General features: G+C 46.0%; 1 protein-coding gene across 3 annotated transcripts; it reads left to right on the forward strand.

Annotated features, from left to right (window-relative positions):
* Positions 1-12: 12 nt before the first annotated feature.
* On the forward strand, positions 13-22,633 carry DNTTIP1 (deoxynucleotidyltransferase terminal interacting protein 1). 3 transcript variants are annotated; one of them, XM_003904679.2, is made up of 13 exons: positions 13-180; positions 754-824; positions 1,996-2,092; positions 6,692-6,790; positions 11,477-11,545; positions 11,808-11,864; positions 12,405-12,463; positions 13,759-13,804; positions 15,551-15,609; positions 15,711-15,771; positions 20,348-20,419; positions 22,100-22,155; positions 22,272-22,633. In XM_003904679.2, the coding sequence occupies exons 1-13, from the start codon at positions 76-78 to the stop codon at positions 22,408-22,410; spliced, it is 990 nt and encodes a 329-aa protein (XP_003904728.1). In that variant the 5' UTR covers positions 13-75; the 3' UTR covers positions 22,411-22,633. The 3 variants fall into 3 exon arrangements, with proteins under 3 accessions (XP_003904728.1, XP_021776693.1, XP_021776694.1); XM_021921001.1 differs by having other exon boundaries at positions 14-180; positions 13,756-13,804; XM_021921002.2 differs by lacking the exon at positions 13-180 and adding an exon at positions 240-345 and having other exon boundaries at positions 13,756-13,804.
* Positions 22,634-23,756: the final 1,123 nt, after the last annotated feature.

Below are 23,756 nucleotides of genomic sequence, written 5' to 3' on the forward strand. Positions count from 1 at the left end.
GCGCCTCAGTGACGTCACGGCGCCACTTTCCGGCCGGTGGCAGAGTCCGGCGAAGTTGTGGTGGCCTGGGGCGCCATGGGAGCCACTGGCGACGCCGAGCAGCCGCGGGGACCCAGCGGGGCCGAGCGGGGCGGCTTGGAGCTGGGGGATGCGGGCGCAGCGGGGCAGCTGGTTCTCACGGTGAGGGCGCCCCCGGTGAGGTCTGGGCTCGGGCCGGGCAGGGCCTCGGGGCTCCCGGGACCCTGGCCCGCGGGCGAGAACGCGGCGGCTGCAGCTGCAGAGGGGGTTGGCGTTTTCGCAGCCCGACGACCTGGATTCAAATTCTGGTGCCGCCCTCCTAGCTAGGTGACGTGGGCCAGCTCTGTCGACCCCCTGAGTCCCCAGATCATCATCTATAAAATGGAGATGATTAGTACCTGTCTCATAAAAGTTGTTGTGGGATGGGAAGATAAAGGCGGGTACAGCGCCCAGGACATCACCTGACACAGAGTTGACCCTCGGTAAAAACTGCTTCCCTTCCTCCTGCCGTGCCAGAAGGCAGGGTCGGGACTTTTAAGGCAGGAAACTTCCTCAGTTCCTCTTTTGTGGAGGGGGCCTTCCAACTGTTGTCCTCCCCCGATACCCCAAGGCGGGAGAGATGGTGACGGATCTGAGAAGCAGGAATGTTTAGGTTTAACTTCATACCCACCCTCCACCTCCACCCCACGCCAGTGTCACAGGCCGCAGTGACATTTGTTCCGTTGGTCCCCACAGAACCCTTGGAACATAATGATAAAGCACCGGCAGGTGCAGCGGAGGGGCCGCCGCTCACAGATGACAACAAGGTAAGGCTGGCCCTGCATAGGACTTGTATCCCAGCCACTGGCTTGCATGGCAGCTTTGGGATCCCCAGTGCACAAGGCTATGGAGATCTACAGCCTGTAGAAAGAGCACAGGACTGAGAAAGAGGAGACTCCGATCCTGTAACTCTGTGTGATCTTGAGCTAGTCAAGTCACTTCCTTCTCTGAACTCACGAAATGGGGAAGGGCACAGGAGATGGGTTGGGGAATAAAAAATACCTAAGACCCCTCACATTCACTGGCTCTGTGATTGAGGGCTCTTAAGAGGTCAGTTAGCATGGAGTTTAAGAGCACAGGCTCTGGAGTCAGACAACTGTGTTCTCATGCAGCCTCTGATGAGCCCCTGTTTTCTCAACTATAAAGACGGATTAATAGTATCCATCTCAGGGAAGGGAGAGAGCACAAGGTGGGCCTTTGGGATGCTGGTAGTGGTGAAATGGATGTTCACTGTAATTACTCATTAAAGTATATAGACTTTTCTGTATAATAAGTATTATATTTCATAAAAACACTTTGGGCCGGGCGCAGTGGCTCAGGCCTGTAATCCCAGCACTTTGGGAGTCTGAGGTGGGCGGATCACCTGAGGTCAGGACTTTGAGAACAGCCTGACCAACATGGAGAAACCCTGTCTCTACTAAAAATACAAAAAAATGGCCGGGTGCAGTGGCTCATGCCTGTAATCCCAGCACTTTGGGGATCTGAGGTGGGCAGATCACCTGAGGTTGGGAGTTTGAGACCAGCCTGACCAAAATGGAGAAACCCGGTCTCTACTAAAAATACAAAAATTAGCTGGGCGTGGTGGTGCACACCTGTAATCCCAGCTACTCGGGAGGCTGAGGCAGGAAAATTGCTTGAACGCAGGAGGCGGAGGTTGCAGTGAGCCAAAACCACACCACTGCACTCCAGCCTGGGCAACAGAGTGAGACTCCATCCAAAAAAAAAAAACTTTGAAAATAATACCCACTTCATAGAGTTATTATGAGAATGAAATAAAGTCATGCCTTTGTGATTTGAACAAAATCTGAGCATGTAGCTAGTTTTCAGTAAAAGTTGTCTAGTATTGTTAAAGAATTCTATGTCCATAATTGACTGGGCAGGGTGAGAAAGAATATGTTTCGGACATGCCCCCTCACCCTGTCTCCCTCCTGAATGCAGTTTCACAGATCCTGCCATCTCTATGGATCTCCTCCGAGCTGTCCTGCAGCCTAGCATCAATGAGGAGATCCAGACTGTCTTCAACAAGTACATGAAGGTGAGAGGGACACAGGATAAAAAATAACGGGAAAGACTCATGAGGAGCCCAGTCCTTCCTTGCATCACCAGTCCGTCTCTTTCCTACACACAGATATCTAAAGTTTTCCTTTTTTTTTTTGTTTTTTTGTTTGTTTTGTTTTGTGTTTTTGAGACAGAGTCTCACTCTGTCACCCAGGCTGGAGTGCAGTGGCATGATATCGATTCAGTGCAACCTCCACTTCCCAGGTTCCAGCGATTCTCGTGCCTCAGCCTCCCTAGTAGCGAGGATTACAGGCGCCCACCACCACGCACAGCGAATTTTTGTATTTTTAGTAGAGACGGGGTTTCACTGTTGACCAGGCTGGTCTCAAACTCCTGACCTCAAGTGATCTGCCCGCCCACCTTGGCCTCCCAAAGTGCTGAGATTATAGGTGGTGAGCCAGCGCGCCCGGCCAGCTTTCAAATTTTTAATCCCCCAAGAATTTTATCCCTTCCTTGAGGGTAATTCAGATATCTTTTTTTTTTTTTTTAATCTGCCCTTGTCACTCACTGTGACGTTTTTGTTTTTTTTTTTTTTTGCTGACTTCTTGTAAGGATGAAATGACTTAAATGTACTGTGCTGAGCACTGCACTTAGGACATAACAAGTGTCCAGTAAGTACTTTTATTAGTTTTTTAATAATATCACCATTATTGGGGCCATGCACGATGGCTCACACCTGCAACCCCAGCACTTTGGGAGGCCGAGGCAGAATCACTTGTGGCCAGGAGTTTGAGACCAGCCTGGGCAACATAGTGGGACCTCATCTCTATTACCAAAAAAAAAAAAAATTTTTTAGCCAGGCATGGTAGTGCGTGCCTGTAGTCCCAGCTACTCAGAAGGCTCAGGCGAGAGGATCACTTAAGCCCAGGAGTTTGGGTTTGTAGTGAGCTATGATCATACCACTACACTCCAACCTGAGTGACAGTGAGGGCCTTTCTCGAAAAATATGTGTAGATAAATAAAGTTACCATTATTATTATTATTTACGGGTTTTTTCCCTGGCCTATAAATAAATTTCCACATGACTTTACCTAAATGTACCAAAAGAGGATGCTTTAAACTCAGTATGTTCAGAACTGAACTCTTCGTTTTTCTTCCTAAATCTCCTCCTTTTACATTTATTCATTTATGTAAGAAGTATTTATTTACCAGGCGCTGTGGCTCACACCTGTAATCCCAACACTTTGGGAGGCCGAGGCAGGTGGATCACCTCAGGTCAGGAGTTCGAGACCAGCCTGACACAACATGCTGAAACCCCATCTCTACTAAATACAAAAAATTAGTCAGGCGTGGTGGCACATACCTGTAATCCCAGCTACTCGGGATGCTGAGGCATGAGAATCTTGAACCTGGGAGGCAGAGGTTGCAGTGAGCTGAGATTGCACCATTGTACTCCAGCCTGGGCAACAAGAGCAAAACTCCCTCTCAAAATAAAAAGTATTTATTGAATGACTACCATACTACCAGGCACTATTCTAGTCACTGGGGATGTAGCAGTAAACAGAACATATGCTCTCTGTAAACAAATATGTGCTGTGTTAGAGAAAGAGAGAAGACAGGGGAAAGAGAGTAACCAGTAGAGAGTAGGGTTGCTGTTTTATAGATTGTGGCTAGGAAAGCCTTTGATAGAGGACATTTGAGTGGACACCTGAATAAGTGAGGAAAAAGCAAACCATGCAGATACATGGGGAAGAAGCAGTCCAGTTACAGAGGAAATGGTAGAGGCTCTGAGACAGGAGTGTGCTTGGCACATCAAAGCAATGAATAGGCCAGTGTGACTAGAGGAAAATAAGCCAGGCGAGTAATAGGACAGATGATTTTTTTTTTTTTTTTTTTTTTTTTTTTTGAGACAGAGTCTTGCTCTGTCACCCAGGGTGGAGTGCAGTGGTAAGATCTTGGCTCACTGCAACCTCCACCTCTGAAGTTCAAGCAATTCCTGCACCTCAGCCATCTGAGTAGCTAGGATTGCAAGTGTGCACCACCATGCCTGGCTGATTTTTGTGTTTTTAGTAGAGACAGGGTTTCTCTATGTTGGCCAGGCTGGTCTTGAACTCCTGGCCTCCAGTGATCCATCTGCCTTGGCCTCCCAAAGTGCTGGGATTACAGGTGCGAGCCACCATACCCCACCTTTTTTTTTTTTTTTTTTTTGTGGCAGAGTTTTGCTCTTGTTGCCCAGGCTAGAGTGCAGTGGCGCAATCTCGGCTTACTGCAACCTCCGCCTCCCAGGTTAAAGTGCTTCTCCTGCCTCAGCCTCCCAAGTAGCTGGGATTACAGGCATGCAACACCACACCCAGCTACTTTTGTACTTTTAGTAGAGATGGGGTTTCTCCATGTTGGTCAGGCTGGTCTCAAACTCCCGACCTCAGGTGATCCTCCTGCCTCAGCTTCCCAAGGTGCTGGGATTACAGGCATGAGCCACTGTGCCTGGCCAGTACAGATATGTTTAACAATATAGCCAGAAGTCACTAAAACTCACCTCCCAGAGATACCAAATTGTTAACGTTGACTATATGGTCTCCCAGGTTTATTTGTGGTATATGCGTGTGCATATGCATTAAAAAAAAGAAATCATTTTACACACAACTGTTCTGCAACTTGATTTATTTTACTTGGCATACTTTTGTTTTGTTTTGTTTTGAGATGGATTCTACCTCTGTCACCCAGGCTGGAGTACAGTGGCACAATCTTGGCCCACTGCAACCCCCACCTCCAAGCTTCAAGTGATCATCCTGCTTCAGCCTCTCAAGTAGCTGGGATTATAAGTGTGCACCACCACACCCGGCTAATTTTTTTGTATTTTTAGTAGAGACGAGGTTTCACCATGTTGGCCAGGCTGGTCTCAAACTCCTGACCTAAAGTGATCCTCGCGCCTTGGCCTCTCAAAGTGTTGGGATTACAGGCATGAGCCACTGCACCTGGCCTACTTGACATATTTTGGTCATGTCTCTAAGTCAGTACATAATAGTTCCCCCCGATTCCTTTGTAATGGCAACAGAGTAATCTATTTGATGGACCAAATTCCATAAGCTAGCCCCTAGAATATTCAGATTGTTTTCGTTTTTCTCTATTACAGACAATACTATAATGAACACTGTGAATGTACATCTTTGTTTACATGTGAGAGTATTTCTGTGAGATAAATTCCCAGAGATGGAATTGGTGGGTAAAAGCGAAAACCTATTTTTCCGTCAAGAAAATTGCTCTCTAGAAAGGTTATACAACAGTGCTTGAGAATGCCTCATTCATGATCTGATTTCATTCTCAGATCCAGAGATAGCTTACACTCACCATATGTCCATTACACTGCCCACCTCACAGGCTGGTTGTAAAGTAGCTAAACTATTTTAACTGGCTTTCAGTTGGTTGATATTGAATACCAGTATTCATCTCCAGTTTTTAGGTTTTTGTTTTAAATTAAACTCATCTGATCATTTAATCTGGCCTGAAGACTTCCTCTTAAAACTCTTGAGGTTTCTAATCGAGTCCATTCACACTCTTGTTGGTTTGATGTTAACAACAGAGGCATTTAACCTTGCTAAATATGAAATGGCAGTACATTCCCATAATTGTCTCTCACAATAGAAGTACTGGGTTTAGGTTCCAGAATTTTCCTATACCCCAGAGATAACTGACAGTTTTTCTAGGCATTACTTGACTAGGCATTTTCTAGAGATGACTGTTTTTATGAGGACATTCACAAGTGCCTCCCGGGTGTCTTTGGGACCTCATCGCCTATCTTCTCATGTATTCAGGCTCAAACTCTCCCTGTACCCAGCAGAGAAACCTTCTCCCTTCCCTTTTCACAGTCGATTGGGGTTGCTGGCATCCTGGGGCCCTTGTCAAGTCTCACTCCTCTCCATTCCACAGATGTTTCTTTCAGACTGGACAGTCAGAATTCAATTAGGACTTTCTGCTATCTTAATATATTTTCTGGCCTACCCTGGCCTATTCACTTCAGACACAGGCATTCTTTTTTCCTTCTAAAGAAGTAACGTATGTACATATAAAAATCAAAAGGATATAGATAAGCCAAGAGAAGAAAACAGTCACCCACAATATCACCTGTTACTTCAGCGTATATCCCTAGAATTCTTTTGTCTCTGTGTTTGCTTGTGCTGTGTTACATAAATAAGCTCACACTATACCAAACTGTTTTACAACCTCCTTCCTTCACTTTGAGGTATATCATGAATACCTTTACCTGTCAAAACTATATTCTCTTACATCACCTTTATTGTGATTTTTTAATGTTTGCCAGCATTTCATGGTGTGGATATGCCATAATTTATTTAAGCTACACTTAGACATTTGGGTTATTCTTTGATTTTTTGCACTGTTTACACATCAATCTTTTGGGCACCTCCAGGATTATATCCTTCAGAGGGGGAATAAAGGGAGGAGGTCGAGCCTGAAATGTGAATCTATAAATCTGGCCGATCCCAACCTTGCTTATAATCACTTTTCCTTTCTGTATGAGGCTAGGATAAAACTTGTCTTGCTTGTCTTGTATTCAGTTTCCTTCCGGTTGATGCCCATTAACAGGACTCTGACCTTGTCCTCTGTTGTGCTCCCCTAGTTCTTCCAGAAGGCAGCACTGAACGTGCGAGACAATGTTGGGGAAGAGGTGGACACAGAGCAGCTGATCCAGGAAGCCTGTCGGAGCTGCCTGGAGCAGGTGAGACCAAGGGGGACAAGAGATGCAGGCACAAGGTTTAGCTCTCGAGCCTCTGATAAGAAATGTGATCTTAAGCCGGGCGTGGTGGCTCACACGTGTAATCCCAGCACTTTGGGAGGCCACGGTGGGCAGATCACTCAAGGCCAGGAGTTTGAGACCAGCTTAGGCAACATGGCGAAACCCCATCTCTACAAACAATACGAAAATTAGCTGGGCATGGTGGCACACGCCTATAATCCTGGCTGCTTGGGAGCCATAGGCACAAGAATTGCTTGAACCCGGGAGACAGAGGTTGCAGTGAGCCGAGATGGCACCACTACACTCCAGCCTGGGTGACAGAGCAAGACTCTGTCTCAAAAAAAAAGAAATGTGATCTTACCATTAGTGGTATTTTGGGGAATGCCCAACAAGCCATATATCTGGATAGGTTGAGGCCGTTGCTTACAGGGAAGGGAAGTAGCTGCTATATGTCAGGTACCAGGATAAATGCATTATTTCTTTTATGTCTCAGAAGAAACTGTGTACAGAAGATATCTTTTAATTACTGTTTTATAGATGAAGAAATTGTGGCTTAGCAAACTCATAGAAGCAGAAAGTAGAGTAGCAGTAGCTGGAGGGGAGAAGTGGGGGATGTTAATCAAAGGGTACAAACTTTTAGTTATAAGACGAACAAGTTCTGGGCAATCTGACATAGAGCATGATGACTACAGTTTATCTCTATTGTTTACTTCAAATTTGCTAAGACCATAGATCTTAAGTGTCCACACACGCAAAATGGTAGCGGTGGATGTGTTGATTGATTTCATTGTGGTAATCATTTCACTATGTATATATATGTCAGTTCACCACATTGTACACCTTGAATATATATCATTTCTGTTTATCAATTATACGTCAATAGAGCTAGAAAAAAATTTTTAAAGGCAAACCAAAAAAAAAAAAAAAGAAATGGCTTAAGGCACACAATAATTAGAATAGCTAAGATCGGTCTCACCTCTGCAGGTACTTGGTGGATCAAGTTATCATGGCCCCATTTGGTGTCATGGGGATGAGCACCCTGCTGCCTCCCTGCCTCTCTGGTGTGGTCAGGAGGCATGACATCAGGTCTATAAGTGACTGTTCCCAAGATAGAGAACCTGTTTACATGTGTCAGCTGCTGTTATTAGTAGGAATTGTTGCCATCACCCTTTTATAGGGAGACATCAGGAAAGGTCACCAACAGTTGCTGGCTCACTTTCTCACATCCCATTCATTCTGTTCACTTTTTTGTTTTGTTTTGTTTTTGCTTCAGTCCCTCAGTCCCCACTACTTCACTGGAACCCCTCTTGTCAGGGTCACTAGTAACCTCTGTGTTGTCAAACCCTCTGGTCCCTAACTGTCCTCAACTTACTCAGCTTCTCAGTGACATTTGTCACAGTGGATCATTTCGTGTTTCTTGGAACACTCCTCTGTTGGCTCGAGTGCCTTGACTTTGCTCCAACTTCATTGCCCACTCTTCTCCCTCACCCCCCGCTTCTAACTGTTGGTGCCTTCCCAAGTTCAGTCCTCAGACCCCTTCTCTTTCATGACTCACTGTTTTCATAGCTGTTTTCATCTAGTCCTGTGGCTTGGAAGCCAATTCAGCTGTTCATAATTCACACAGTTGTATCTCAGTCCAGAGCTACATTCACCGTTACCCAGTTCCAATCCGCTCTTCTCACAGCAGCCAGACTTATCTCTGTAAAGATGAATTAGATCATGTCACTCCCCGTTTTAAAAACCCTTCACTGACTTTCCTGTTGCAGGGAGAATAAAGTCTTAATGCCTTACCATGACCCACAGAGCTCACCCTGGACCAGCTTCTGCCTGCTTCTTTAACTTCATTTCTTTTTTTTTTTTTTTTTTGAGACGGAGTCTCGCTCTGTTGCCCAGGTTGGAGTGCAGTGGCCGGATCTCAGCTCACTGCAAGCTCCGCCTCCCGAGTTTAGGCCATTCTCCTGCCTCAGCCTCCCGAGTAGCTGGGACTACAGGCGCCCACCACCTCGCCCGGCTAGTTTTTTGTGTTTTTTTAGTAGAGACGGGGTTTCACCGGGTTAGCCAGGATGGTCTCAATCTCCTGACCTCGTGATCTGCCCATCTCGGCCTCCCAAAGTGCTGGGATTACAGGCTTGAGCCACCGCGCCCGGCCTCTTTAACTTCATTTCATCTCACCGCTCTTTTATTGACTATACTCTGGCCGTTCTGAACTCCTTTCTGCTCCTCCAGCACAAGCTTGGGCCATTTCATTTGCTGTTATTAGTACCTGGAGTACTCTACCCTTAACTCTATAAAGCTGGCTCCTCCTTTCCTTCAGATCTTAGTTTAAATATCAGAGAGGTCTTCCTCTCGCACTCCTACCTCTGCTAAAATCTTGAGCTTTACAAGAGTTGAGGCCTGGCCAGGCGCAAGGGCTCACGCCTATAATCCCAGCACTTTGGGAGGCCGAGGAGAGCAGATCACGAGGTCAGGAGATCGAGACCATCCTGGCTAACATGGTGAAACCCCGTCTCTACCAAAAATACAAAAAATTAGCCAGGCATTGTGGTGGGCGCCTGTAGTCCCAGCTACTCGGGAGGCTGAGGCAGGAGAATGGTGTGAACCCAGGAGGCGGAGGTTGCAGTGAGTCGAGATCGCGCCACTGCACTCCAGCCTGGGCAACAGAGCGAGACTCCGTCTCAAAAAAAAAAAAAAAGAGTTGAGGCCTAATCTTGTTCACCACTGTATTCCCAGCCCTGGAATATGACTATTGGTATGTGTACAGAGTTTGCTGAATTATTGAATTAATGAAGGAACAAACAAACGATAAATGAACAAATAAGCTTCCTGCTCTAATAGAACTTAACAGCCTACTTAAGCAGACAGGTGTGAATTAGATTACCACACAAATGTATGAGACTTGTTCACCCTTCACTGAAAAGGGACAAAGTTTGGAGAAGAACATGAATCCAGTTATGGATTAGCAGCTTTGAGCCATCCAAGCATAGACATGGGGCAGACTATTTGGTATACAAGTCTAGAGCTCAAAGGATAACCTTTTGTCTACAGCTGAATTATGGAGTCATGGTTTATAGATATTAATTGAAGCTGTGAGAATAGGTGAGAGCAGATAGAATATGTAATGAGAGAGGATAGAGGGAAAAGAACCAGATTGAGGAGGAAAAACCAGCAAAGAAAGCTAAGATAAAGAGTGGCCAGAGAAGTAGGAGGAACACAGGAAAGTGTGACCACAGGAGCCTGTAGAAAAGAGTGTTTCCAGAAGGGGGAGCCCTCAACACTGTCAAATGCCACTGGCAGAGGTCGGGTGAACCCAATTCTCCACCTGCTACAAGGTTCCTGCTCATGCACCATCTCCCCTCTGCCCGTTCCATCCTTTTGTTCCTCAAATGAGCCAGTTGTTTCCACCTTCAAGCTTCTGCACTCCTCCCTGCTGCTGAAACACTTCTCCCCGGCTTTTCTTATAGCCTCCTTCACATCTCAACTCAGAGGCCACCTTCTGAGCAAGGCCTTCCCTGGCCATTCTCTCAAAGTAGCCCTCCCCTTCTGGTGTTCTCTGTCACATCTGCCTGGGTTTTTTTTCTTTTTTTTTCACAGCATCTATCATGATCCACAGTTACCTTGTTTGTTTCTGTGCTTATTATCGAGATCACCCACAAACTATAAGCTCCACAAGAGCTTGTCCTAGTTACTGCTGTGTCCACAGCACTTAGGTCCTAGGTACTCAATATTTGTTAAAAGAAAAACAGCAGGCCAGGCACACTGGCTTACGCCTGTAATCCCAGCACTTTGGGAGGCTGAGGTGGGCAGATCACGAGGTCAAAAGTTTGAGACCAGCCTGGCCAACATGATAAAACTCCATCTCTACTAAAATTACAAAAAAAGAAAAAAATTAACTGGGTGTGGTGGCACGCCTGTAATTTACTCCCAGCTACCCCGGAGGCTGAGGCAGGAGAACTGGTTGAACCTGGGAGGTAGAGATTGCAGTGAGCCGAGATCGCACCACTGCACTCCAGCCTGGGCGACAGAGCAAGACTCCATCTCAAAAAAGAAAAAAGAAAAACAGCAGCTTACTGAGGAATATGTGTTATGCTAATGTATTTAGTTTGAGAAAATATATAGTATGTATTTACATGGGAAAAGCAAAGAAGAATTTACATTGAAATATTAAAAGTAGTTTATGTAATGAGATTCCAGATTTTTCTTACTTTGCTTTTTTACATTTTTAAATTTTTTCAGCTATGATAATTCAATATTTTTTTAAAAATAGGTATCTATTTCTATGCATATAAATATATACATATGTGGCCGGGCGCAGTGGCTCATGCCTGTAATTGCAGCACTTTGGGAGGCCAAGGCAGGTGGATCACCTGAGGTCAAGAGTTCAAGACCAGCCTGTCCAACATGGTGAAATCCCATCTCTTCTAAAAATACAAAAATTAGCTGGGTATGGTGGCACACCCCTGTAGTCCCAGCTACTTTGGAGGCTAAGGCATTAGAATCACTTGAACCTAAGAGATGGAGGTTGCAGTGAGCCAAGATGGTGCTGCTGCACTCCAGCCTGGGCAACAGAGTGAGACTCTGTCTCCAAAAATTAAAAAAAAAGAGGAAGTAGGTGGGGTGTGCTTACCCACCAAAATAGTGACTGGTAACACTTGGTCTTTTTCCCTTCAGGCTAAACTGCTATTTTCAGATGGAGAAAAAGTAATACCCAGATTGACCCATGAGCTTCCAGGAATAAAGGTCAGAGTCACTGTGTTCTGGGGTATTGGAGGGGGAGGTCCTTCAGGCTGGGAGGTAAATGAAATATGTGGGCCCCGGGAGGTTTCATGTACCTTCCATTTGTAGGACCAGGTCCAAACAGCATCATGCTGGATGGGCTTCTTTGGCCTGGGTCAGGGCGGGGCTGGAGAGCAATAGTCCAGGGCTGTGTCTTCTGCAACTCCAGAGGACTTGCAGCTCCCAGGCATTGGCCTTCCACTGACTCCCTTCACTTTTCTTTTAGCGTGGCCGGCAGGCAGAAGAAGAATGTGCCCATCGAGGAAGCCCCCTTCCTAAAAAGGTAAACCATTTCCTTGTTTTGTTTTCTGGCTGAAAAAAGGCTCGTCAGGCCAGTTGTGGGAGCTCACACCTGTAATCCCAACACTTTGGGAGGCCAAGCCGGGAGGATCACTTGAGCTCAGGAGTTTTGAGACCAGTCTGGGTAACATAGTGAGATCCTGTCTCTGCAATTAAAAAAAAAAAAAAAATTAGCCTGGCATGCTGGCACATTTCTGTTGTCCTAGCTACATGAGAGGCTGCAGTGGGAGGATCACTGGAGCCCAGGAGTTCAAGGCTGTGGCGAGTTATGACCATGCCACTGCACTCCAGGCTGAGTAACAGAGTAAGACCCTGTCTCTCAAAAAAGGCTCTTCACTCCATGAGGTACTGGGCTTCCTCAAAGCCCTTTTGAGCCTTCCTAGGCATGAGAGGCAGTTTTTCTCCCTGTCCCCATCAAATGTCATTTGATCTCTTTGGAAAACCATCTCTACCAAGTGACCCCAGACCTGCCAATGGGGCATGACCACAGGGTCAGACCTCTGACAGCTGTTTTTTGTGGCAGAGGAAAGGACGGCCTCCTGGACACATCCTGTCAAGCGACCGGGCAGCCGCCGGCATGGTGTGAGTAGGAACCAACAGTGTGGTGATAGCATAGGGGAGCAGACGGAGAGAGGGGCCCTAAAGGAAAAGAGGCCAGGGTTCTGTGCCCGTCAAAATCAGATCCATTAGCTTAAGTCATCGTGGAGGGAGGGGGGTTACCCTGGTTTGAGGGGTGAGGAAGAAGGGTAGTGAGGAGGAAATTGTTTTACCCCCTGAACAGTTTGGCCTAGCTTGATTGAACACCAGAGGTTTGTCATTGTTAGTATATATTGAATGCTTATGACTGGTCTAAATACGTTACATACTTTACCTTTTAATCTTTATAGCCACCCTCTAAAGAAAGTATCATTAATTTTTCAGATAAAGAACAGACTCAGAGAATTACTTGCCTAATGTCATATAGTTACCATTACCTCCAAATTGGTCATTTTCATATATATATATATATGTATATATATATATTTTTTAAGACTTAATTTTTTTTAGAGCAGTTTTAGGTTCACAGCAAAATTGAGAGGAAAGTACAGACTTATCCCATATATTCCCTGCCCCTACACATGCACAGCCTCCTCCATTATCAACATCAGGCACCAGAGTGGTAAATTTGTTACATTCGATGAGCCTGCTTTGACTCGTCTTGATCCTCAGAGTGCATAGTTTCCATGAGGGTTCACTCTTGGTGTTGTACCTGAACTTAGAGAAACGCATAGTGACAGGCATCCACCATTCTAATATCACACTGAGTGCTTTCATTGCCCTAAAAATCCTCTGTGCTCTGCCTATTCATCCTTCCTTCCCCCCTCAACCGACCCCCCAGCCCCACTTTTTAAAAAAATTCTGAAGCAGCAGAATCTTTTTTAAACAAAACGTTACATGGAAGCCCAGTATTTAAATCAAATAAAGCCACACTGGTCTGGGTCAGAGGCGTGGGGTTAGTTTGAAACAACTGGCTTAGTAAATGGGATAGTATTAACTGTCATACCTTAGATGTGTCTCCTACACAAAGCAGTTTTATTCCTCACAAACACAAGATAGGTAGGGCAGTTGCTGTTTTTGTCTCTTTTGACAGATGAGAAAACTGCCACTCAGAGGTTCTTGGAGTTGCTCATGCCACTATGTAAGAGCAGAGCTAGTGCTAGAATGGCTTCTAGTCCAGTGCTTTTTTTCTGTTTGTTCCTCCTCTAATGTGTTACCACGAAGGAGGATACCCAGGCTAAAGTGAGAGTGGTGAGGAACTCCTACCACCACCAGCAAGCCAGTATTCAGTTCTAGGTCTCACCTTGGAGAATTCACCTTTATTCTTTCCTTCCAAGCAGATGGAAAGCAAAATCCTGTGAACCAATTCGCCGGGAAGGTCCTAAGGTATGATTATATGAGCATAGCAGAGACCACTATCCCAGGAGCTAGTCCCACTATCTCTGGGATCCACCATGGGGGAAAGGGGCAGGGGGCGAAGGATGCATGTCCACCATTCCAGAGCCATCTTCCCCCTCTCCACCTCCAGCCACACTGGCCTCAGAGAGGATCCTGTGTAGGAATTGGAGTTAGAGGCAAAACAAAGAGAAGGCCTGAGTCTTTGCTGAAGCCTTCTTGTAGGAGCTAGTGGTCACTAATACTGACTCAATACTTAGTATGTAACAGGCAATGCCCTAAATCTTTTGTGTAGACTGTCTCATTTAATCTTTATAACAAACTTATGAGATCGATTCTGTGAACCATTCTATGAATGAGGGGTTTCCTTTTCTGCCAACTTCCCTGTGGGCATAAATTACTTTATTCAGTTGTCTTATACACTTAATGCACTTAAGACTTGCTCAAAGTCACATAACTCGTAAGTGATCGAGCCAAGTCTCAAACCCAGGACCCGCTGACACCAGAGTCTCTGCTCTCAACCATTAGCCTCTGTTGCCTCCCTTTCTCTCTTGAGTTCTTCCTCATCAGTGACTTATATAAATGGATGTTCCCCAGAATTCTCTCCTTGGCCCACTTCTCCATCTAAAGTAACTCTCTGGATAATCTAAATCATATACTCTTATGGTTTCAGGGACCACCATGTTCTAAAACTCCCATACTTCTTTGTCCATCCCATGCCTCTCTTTCTACTTTAAAACTTATATATCCTACTATCTGGTTGACCACTCTGCTGGAAGTTCCATAGGCATTTCAGACTCAGCATATCCAAACATGAAATCAGAATCTCCTCACAGCCCTTCTTTACATTGTTTATCTTAATCATCTTTGCCTCCTCCTCTTCCTCACCTCCCTACATCCAGTCAAGTCCTGGACAATTCTCCCTCTTAAATATATTGCAGTTCCTATTTCCTTCTCTTCATCCTTACTGCTGCCCTAGCTCAGGCCCTTAGCATCTTTCCAACTGCTTTATCACAGTGGCCTCTAAACTGCTCTCCCTGCCTGTAGTCTTGCTCCTTCAAATCCATTATCCACATTGCTAGAAGACTAACCTATCTTTAAAGTAAATCTCTCACTCCCTGTTCAGAGGCCTTCAGCGATTCCCCATTGCCTACAGAAGATATAAAATGCAGTCCCCTGAACATAACCTCCTAGGACCTCCTACTCCTCTGTGTTTCTCTCTCCAGCCCCATCAGTTGCCACTCCCTAATTTGTACTCTGTTAGCAGCACAGAATTACTAGTAGTTTCTCCAGCATGCCAGGCTGCCTCTCACCTGTCTTTGCTCATGCTGCCCCCTGTCTGGAATGCCCTTATTCCTCACCCCCAACTTGTGCTCACCCTTTCAGAATTAACTTGGGAAATGCCTCTCTAAGGAAGCCTTCCTGGCTGTACCCTCCCCTCGGCAGCCCTCAGACCCTGCACTCACCTGTGTCATTGCCTCATCGAATAATGATGTGATTATCTGTACATATGTCGGTGGCATCCTAGAAAACAGAGACTGTATCTTATTTACCTCTTTATCCCCAGTATCTAGCACAGACAGGGCCTAGCATATTGTGAGTACTCAGTGTCTTGGGTAAACGGTTGATTAAATAATAGACAAGGGTAAGGGTTAGAAAAGGGCAGGGGGAGGAGTATTTCTGTCCTACCCACCAGATTAAACTTCACCCTCACCAGCTTCTCTGTTTTTTGCACAGTGGGACCCAGCTCGCCTGAATGAATCTACCACCTTTGTGTTGGGATCTCGAGCCAACAAGTAAGTTTAAGAGCTTTGGCACTGATGGAGGAAACAGCTCAGGAATTCACTCGTAGGGCTACACTTTCTGGAATCTTTACCACTTGGCTTTTACTTTTCAGGGCGCTGGGGATGGGGGGCACCAGAGGAAGAATCTACATCAAGCACCCACACCTCTTTAAGGTAGGTGAGTGCTGAGAGGAAAGCAGGCCATTGCATTGGGAGTAGACTGGGAACTCCACTCAGCACAGAGAAGCTGAGAACAAACACTGATCTTGGAGTCGGGACATCTGGGTTCTAGTTGCACCTCTACCATTCACTTTTACCTTTCATGATTTACTCAGCACCTCTGTGCCTCAGTAATAACAGCTACTTTGCCTGCAAGTTTATTGGGTGCCAAACACAGTTTTAAGTACCACACTTATATTTTCTTTTTTTTTTTTTTTTTTTTTTTTGAGACAGAGTCTCGATCTGTCGCCCAGGCTGGAGTGCAGTGGCCAGATCTCAGCTCACTGCAAGCTCCACCTCCCGGGTTCACGCCATTCTCCTGCCTCAGCCTCCCGAGTAGCTGGGACTACAGACACCCACCACCTCACCCGGCTAGTTTTTTGTATTTTTTAGTAGAGACGGGGTTTCACCATGTTAGCCAGCACGGTCTCGATCTCCTGACCTCGTGATCCGCCCATCTCGGCCTCCCAAAGTGCTGGGATTACAGGCTTGAGCCACCGCGCCCAGCCACACTTATATTTTCTTAAAAAATAAGTATTGCCATCTTTATTTCACAAATTTGAAACAATCAGAGGTTGAGAAAGGCCGAGTGACTTGACCACAGTTACTCAGCTAGAAGTGGTGAGTCAGGATTCAAATCCAGGTCTGTCCTCACCAAAGCCTGAGCTCTTACCCACTAACATATTTGGTTGTCTGTAAATTAGAGTTTGGGCCAGGCACGTGAGCTCACGCCTGTAATCCCAGCACTTTGGGAAGCCAAGGCAGGAGGATCACCTGAAGTCGGGAGTTCGAGACCAGCCTGACCAACATGAAGAAACCCTGTCTCTACTAAAAATACAAAATTAGCTGGGCATGGTGGCTCATGCCTGTAATTCCAGCTACTTGGGAGGCTGAGGCAGGAGAATCACTTGAACCCAGGAGGCAGAGGTTGTAGTGAGCCAAGATTGCACTACCCTCACATTTGCATTTTAAAATAACTCTGGAGCCAGGCACAGTGGCTCACACCTGTAATCCCAGCACTTTGGGAGGCCAAGGCAGGCGGATCACGTGAAGTCAGGAATTCGAGACCAGCCTGACAAACATGGAAAAACCCCATCTCTACTAAAAATACAAAAATTAACTGGGCATGGTGGTGCGTGCCTATTATCCCAGCTATTCGGGAGGCTGAGGCAGGAGAATCGCTTGAACCCGGGAGGCAGAAGTTGCAGTGAGCCAAGATCGCGGCATTGCACTCTAGCCTGGACGACAAGAGCAAAACTCCATCTCAAAAAAAAAAAATAGAGTTTGGAGTGAGGCAGGGTCCTATGCCTTTTCAAAGAGGGTACTCCTCTCCTGAGAGCAGCTATGTTTTGGTCCCCACTGTTTGAGGGAATAATGGAGGCAATCATAAACTCACTCACCCTCTTAAATGATTTTGTATTTTATCGGTCACAGCAGCATCAAAGTAGATTAGAAGAAGAGCAGTGCATGTGTGTTCCACGCATGGTTTTTTGCACCTGTATGTAAGGCTTGGCACCCCTTGCCAGAACTGCACCGTCCCTATGGGGTCCCAGAATCACGGGCTTTCTCTGCCACATTTTGTGCAAGTTTTCAAGTTCTTTGAAAGGCATACCTGCTCACGCTTCTTCTCCAGTCTGATATCCTCGAGTTCCAACACTGAAACCATTTTCCCAGTGGCTCCTTCTTTGTTTTCCTCTCTTAATGTCATCACTCTTGCTATTCCCATTACCTGGGTGGCCTTCCTCTCCCACCTTTATCTGCCTGACTATTCTTTAAGATCCACCTCCTCCAAGAAGCTTTGTTTGTATCATCCCCAAAATCAATACACCCTTGGACCTACTTCGAATTCCCACTTCAGCGTGGTTAAAAGTATGGCTTCGGGCCTGGTTCCATTACTAGCTGCATGAACTTAAACAAATGGCTCCATATTTCTTTTTTCTTTTTTTTAACTAGCTCAAGTCTGGGAATTGATCCACATTTCTGAGTCTGTTTTTGTCCTGTATAAAATGAGAATAGTGATAGACCAACCTTTTTTTTTTTTTTTTTCCCGAGACAGAGTCTTGATGTGTCACATAGTCTGGAGTGCAGTGGTGTGATCTCAGCTCACTGCAACCTCCACCTCCCAGGTTCAAGCAGTTCTTTGCCTCAGCCTCCCGAGTAGCTGGGATTACAGGTGCCCACCACCACGCCCGGCTAATTTTTGTATTTTTAGTACAGATGGGGTTTCACCATGTTGGCCAGGCTGGTCTCAAACTCCTGACCTCATGATCCACCCTCCTCGGCCTCCCAAAGTGCTGCGTTGCAGGCGTGAGCCACCGTGCCCGGCCCTAGACCAAACTTTTAAGGTTAACTAACAGAGAGTGTAGTAAAGCACTCAGCATAATGCCTGGCACATAGTAAGGGCTCAATAAATGTTAACCATTATTATCATAGTTTCCCAATTCTAAAATCCACCATTTGTAATAAACTCCGAACCCACACTCTCATTACCAGTGGTTATTACCTCTCATTTTAATCTTTCCAGTCCAATAAATTTTTTGTTGTTTCACTTTACAATTCTTTTTTTTTTTTAATGGGACAGGGTCTCCCTCTGTCACCCAGGCTGGAGTGCTACGGCACAATCTCGGTGCACTGCAACCTCCGTCTCCCAGGTTCAAGCAATTCTTCTGACTCAGCCTCCCGAGTAGCTGGGATTACAGGCACCCGCCACCACACCCGGCTAATTTTTATATTTTTAGTAGAAACGAGTTTTCACCGTGTTAGCCAGGCTGGTCTCAAACTCCTGACCTCAAATGATCCACAGCTTCAGCCTCCCAAAGTGCTGGGATTACAGACATGAGCCACTGCACCTAGCCCAACTTTACAATTCTCTATTAGTGATTATAAGTATCTTTTCAGTCGTTTAGAATCTATTTGTATTTCTTCTGTAAGCTGCCTGTTACATCTTTTGCCCATTTTTCTGTCCTTCAGAAGCCATTATTCAAATTCTTTTCCTTTTTTAAATGTTTTGATTATAGAAATAATATATAAACCCACTCCTGTTGTAAAAAGATTCAGACAATACACAGGAGGTAATAGCAAAACACAGTTTCTTGACCAGGTGCAGTGACTCATGCCTGTAATCCCAGCACTTTGGGAGCCCAAGGCGGGCAGGTCACCTGAGGTCAGGAGTTCAAGACCAGCCTGGCCAACATGGCGAAACCACATCTCTACTAAAAGTACAAAAATTAGCCAGGCATGGTGGTGTAGTCCTGTAGTTCCTAGCTACTCTACTCGGGAGGCTGAGGCAGAATTGCCTAAACCCACGAGGCAGAGGTTGCAGTGAGCCGAGATCACACCACTGCACTCCAACCTGGGTGACAGAGCGATACTCTGTCTCAAAAAAAAAAAAAAAAAAAAAAAATTCAGTGTCCCTTCACTCCTCAAATTTTTTATTTTTTAAGGCACTTAAATTCTGGTTTCTAGGCGCCCAACCTAGAAACCAGAATTTAAGCCTTATTTGGGCTGAGCACGGTGGCTCATACCTGTAATCCCAACAGTTTGGAAGGCTGAGGCGGGTGGATTAGTTGAGACCAGGAGTTCAAAACCAGCCTGGCCAACATGGTGAAACCCTGTCTCTACTAAAAATATAAAAGTCAGCTGGGTGTGGTGGCACATGCCTGTAATCCCAGCAACTCAGGAGGCTAAAGCAGAAGAATAGCTTGGACTCAGGAGGCAGAGGTTGTATTGAGCCAAGATTACACCACTGCACTCTAGCCTGAATGACAGAGTGAGACTCCGTCTCAATAAATAAACAACTGGGCGCAGTGGCTCACACCTGTAATCCCAACACTTTGGGAGGCCAAGGCGGGCAGATAACCTAAGGTTGGGAGTTCAAGACCAGCCTGAACAACATGGAGAAACCCCGTCTCTACTAAAAATACAAAATTAGCCAGGTGTGGTGGCGCATGCCTGTTGTCTCAGCTACTTGGGAGGCTGAGGCAGGAGAATCGCTTGAACTTGGGAGGCGGATGTTGTGGTGAACCGAGATCATTCCATTGCACTCCAGCCTGGGCAACAAGAGTGAAACTCCATCTCAATAAATAAATGAACAAACAAACCTCATTTGTAACTCCAAAACTGAGTTCTTAACCATGATGCTATTCATCTGACAGTACATGAGGTGTCCTGATTTTTGTTTTATTATAGTCACTGTAATAATTACAGGCGTTACAAGCCACCTCAGTTCATTTTTTAAAAGAGAAAGCTCTAAAATAATAGTTATCAGTCCCACCAGTTGCCCAGGGTGCTTTGTTTTGAGAAGGGAGTGAGGATTGGGAGTATACTAAGTCTCTGGGAATTGGGTCCCATGGTCTGCCCTCTGGGTTTGGCTCAGCTTTCTCTGAAGAGATTAGTGAGCCCTCTAAGTCCACCACGCTAGGAGACAAGGACTTTTGGTAAGAGCTGCTCAAGGGCCAAGAGTATGCTCTGGGACCAAATGAGAAGAGCCCCTTACCTGAGGCTAATTCTCTTATAACTTCATCCCTTACAGTATGCAGCTGACCCCCAGGACAAGCACTGGCTGGCTGAGCAGCATCACATGCGGGCAACAGGGGGCAAGATGGTAAGCAGTATTCACTTGTGCCACTGCCAGCGACCCACCCCACCTGGAAACCAGGATTTTGGCTGTAGGTGACAGCTTACCTCCAAATCTGACTCCCAAAGCCTGACCAGTGTGTGAGAAGAGAGACTTATAGGCCCATTTCTTCATGCTGAAGAGCAAATTGTAATCTTCAGGTTCCCTTCCCTATCCCCTAGATCTCCCTTCCGCCCCCTCACACTTTCTCCTCATGCCTCCAAGATCACATATTTGGATATTATTAGCTGTCCATGGGAATAGCAGGTATAAGACACACAATACTACTTTTCCCCACTATTGCACCCATTGATAGACTTCACTCATTGATCACTCTTCCACCAGACACAGCTACAGAATCTTTTCTCAAACCAGTACTCGAGGCCGCAACCCTTGGCAGTAGGAGTTAGCAATGAAATGTGTTTGCACACCTGGCAGCCCCTTCCAGATTTACCTCTACTTAAAGAGTTCTCAGATCATATGAAACAGCAACCTTAGGAAAATCATCATTGCATGTGTTCAAAAACTAGTGTTGAGGGCTTTGTCCATCACACACAATGTCCCCCACCTGAGGACTCACTCCCTCCCACCACAGGTACTGCTCCTTTTAGAATCTGAGTGTCTTACAAACTGATACGCCATCTCCTTTCTGCCAGTGAGAGCTACCTTTGATTTTATTGTACCACTCTATGCCTATGCTTTACTTCAAAAAAGATTTAAGCTCCATGTACATAAAATATAACATAAATAAGAAATAGATGGTAGGGGGTGGGGGCAGGACCTAAAATTAAGCCACCAGTAAAACTAGTTCTTTAAAAAAAAAAGTGTTTTTTATATTGCTGACCTGGGAGACCTGTGCACTTCTACAGATGCTGGCAAATTCAGCTCTAGGCTCTGCTCATGGACACCTGATCTGTTATGGTTCATAGTGCCCATAAGATGTAGATAAATTACTTGAGGGATACACAATTATTCCTGACCCTAACATTAAAAAGTCTCCCACAGAAGACTTTCTAATGTGATGAACAACTCTTCCTATATGTTAAGTTCACAAAAGGGCCCTCACCCACTATAGACCGAGGCATTGTGACAACGCATTTCTACAGGCCTCAGTACAATACAGGCCAATTACTAGACAGCAGGGCAGTTTATCATGTTTTCCATTTTGCCACAAATTCAAAACCAAGTTATCTTTGTCCTCAGAGGGAGCACATGGTTTCCTCTTCCTGATTTCCTATTTCCATGTATATTTTGCTGGTTTTCTTGCCATTTTGTTATAACCCACCTTGGGTCCTTTTGTACACTTGATCTTAACCAAAAGGTGTAGGAGTAATGGTGGATCCCTTTTTTTTTTCTTTATTTTCTTTTTTTTACTTTTACTTTTCACATCATTCAAGAGAGAAATGGGTCCTTTTTTAAAAAAGGAGGCTATAAATAAGTCACCAGTCCCTACTCTCCCATCCATAAAGCATCTACTGTAGTAAAAGATTGTCTCAAGGAACCATTCCCATCTCTCCCCACTTACTTACTCTTCCCTACTAAATTGTAAACCGCATCCCCCCTCTTCCACCTAGTAGCAGGCCTTACGTTAAGCAGATGTTTAATGAAGTGTTACTGAGTTGGAGTGAAATGACTCGCAATGATCCCTCTCCCTTGCTCCTGCCTCAGGCCTACCTCCTCATTGAGGAAGACATCCGGGACCTTGCGGCCAGTGATGACTACAGGTAAAACCAGTGGGTCTCCTGCCCCTTCTCCTCTCCCTGCCTCAAAGTAGGCCCTAGAATGAGGCAGGGCCTATGTCCTCACTTCCCCCAACTTCCCTCTTCAATGTCTGTTCCAGAGGATGCCTGGATCTGAAGCTAGAAGAATTGAAATCCTTTGTCCTACCCTCCTGGATGGTGGAGAAGATGAGAAAGTATATGGAGACACTACGGACAGAGAATGAGCATCGTGCTGTTGAAGCACCTCCACAGACCTGAGGCCAGGTGCCCTGGCCACACTTGGCAGCCCTCCTCCAAAGCCCTCTTCTTCACACGGCTGAGGCCACCGCTGGGACTGCTCCTAGATGGATCTCAGCGGCATTAAGCTGTGCCTGAGCGAGTTTGTAGTGACTCACTGCACAGCACCCCCAGACTGGCATGTGGTTCTATATTTGTAAAGTTATTGGGATAAGAAACAATTAAACAGTTTGTAATTAACACAGATGGTGAACCTGTACCTTGCAGGAACTGACAGAACATCAAGGGCTCTAGAAGTGGATGTAGGAAAAAAGGACAAGATAACCCTCACCCATAACAGTATAGAGCCAGGCTTGATGAGACCAAGCTGGGAGCACCATGTACCTTCCCCATTTGTAGTTTCTTTACCCGGCTAATTTAAGGACGTGGCAGAATGTGGTGGAGTTTGATGACAGATCATGTGAAAAATAGAGTTGGCTTTTATTGCTCCCATTTTACAGGTTAAGGTACTAAAGGACCTGCCCCAAGGTCACACACTACCCATTGGAGAGGTAGGATATACAGGATATGAACCTGTGTTATTGGGGTTGTTTGTTTGAAGACAGTCTTGCTCTGTTGCCTAGGCTAGAGTGCAGCCTCTGGCTCAAGCGATTCTCCTGCCTCAGCCTCAGCCTCTCCAGTAGCTGGGACTACAGGTTCGTGCCACCTCACCAGCCTTTCCCCCCCCCCCTTAAGTAGAGACAGGCCTCCCTATATTGTTGCTCAGGCTGGTCTTAAACTCCTGGATTCAAGCGATCCTCCTGCCTGAGCCTTCCAAAGTGTTTGGGATTACAGACGTGAGCCACAGCGCAGGGCCTGAACCAATGCTGTCTTTTTTTTTTTTTTTTTTTTTTTTTTTTCTGTCATCTCTGCGGAGATGTATGAACCTATGTTTTCTAATAGGGAGCCTGCTGCTCTGGCCATCAGCCTTTAGTTTTTCCCCTCGCTGGGATTTTCAGATACTTAGGGCCCAGCAAAGATGCCCCGGCGATTATAATTGTGGGGAGGAGCAGAGGTTTCCGGTTTGGGGGAAGGGTACCAGAGCCGCAGGATTGGAGGCACTCCCTTCCCGAGGGAGATCGGATCAAGGCTGGGTGTGCCGGCTGTTCCCAAGCGGAGTAAGGCGTGTAGCCTTAAGGAGGGGTTCGTCCCACATGGACGTTTTCTTGGCCCTTTAATGGTTAGCGTTTTCCAAAGGCCACCAATCCGCTACGGATTCGTTAGGTAATGGCAGCCCGTCTACCAATCGGCTGTCAGAAGCGAGATCCTGCCGCCCAATAGTGGTGCGCCGGTGGGTAGGTCTAGCAGTGGAGCAGCGACAGAGCGCT

Source organism: Papio anubis, chromosome 16 (genome assembly GCF_008728515.1).
Source record: "Papio anubis isolate 15944 chromosome 16, Panubis1.0, whole genome shotgun sequence".
Taxonomy (NCBI): domain Eukaryota; kingdom Metazoa; phylum Chordata; class Mammalia; order Primates; family Cercopithecidae; genus Papio; species Papio anubis.

Bases quoted from the DNA above. Each gene is read 5' to 3' on its own strand.
- DNTTIP1 (XM_021921001.1), top strand. From the start codon at position 76: ATGGGAGCCACTGGCGACGCCGAGCAGCCGCGGGGACCCAGCGGGGCC. The intron at 2,093-6,691 runs GTGAGAGGGACA...GTGCTCCCCTAG, and splicing joins TCTTCAACAAGTACATGAAG to TTCTTCCAGAAGGCAGCACT. The intron at 15,772-20,347 runs GTAGGTGAGTGC...CATCCCTTACAG, and splicing joins AGCACCCACACCTCTTTAAG to TATGCAGCTGACCCCCAGGA.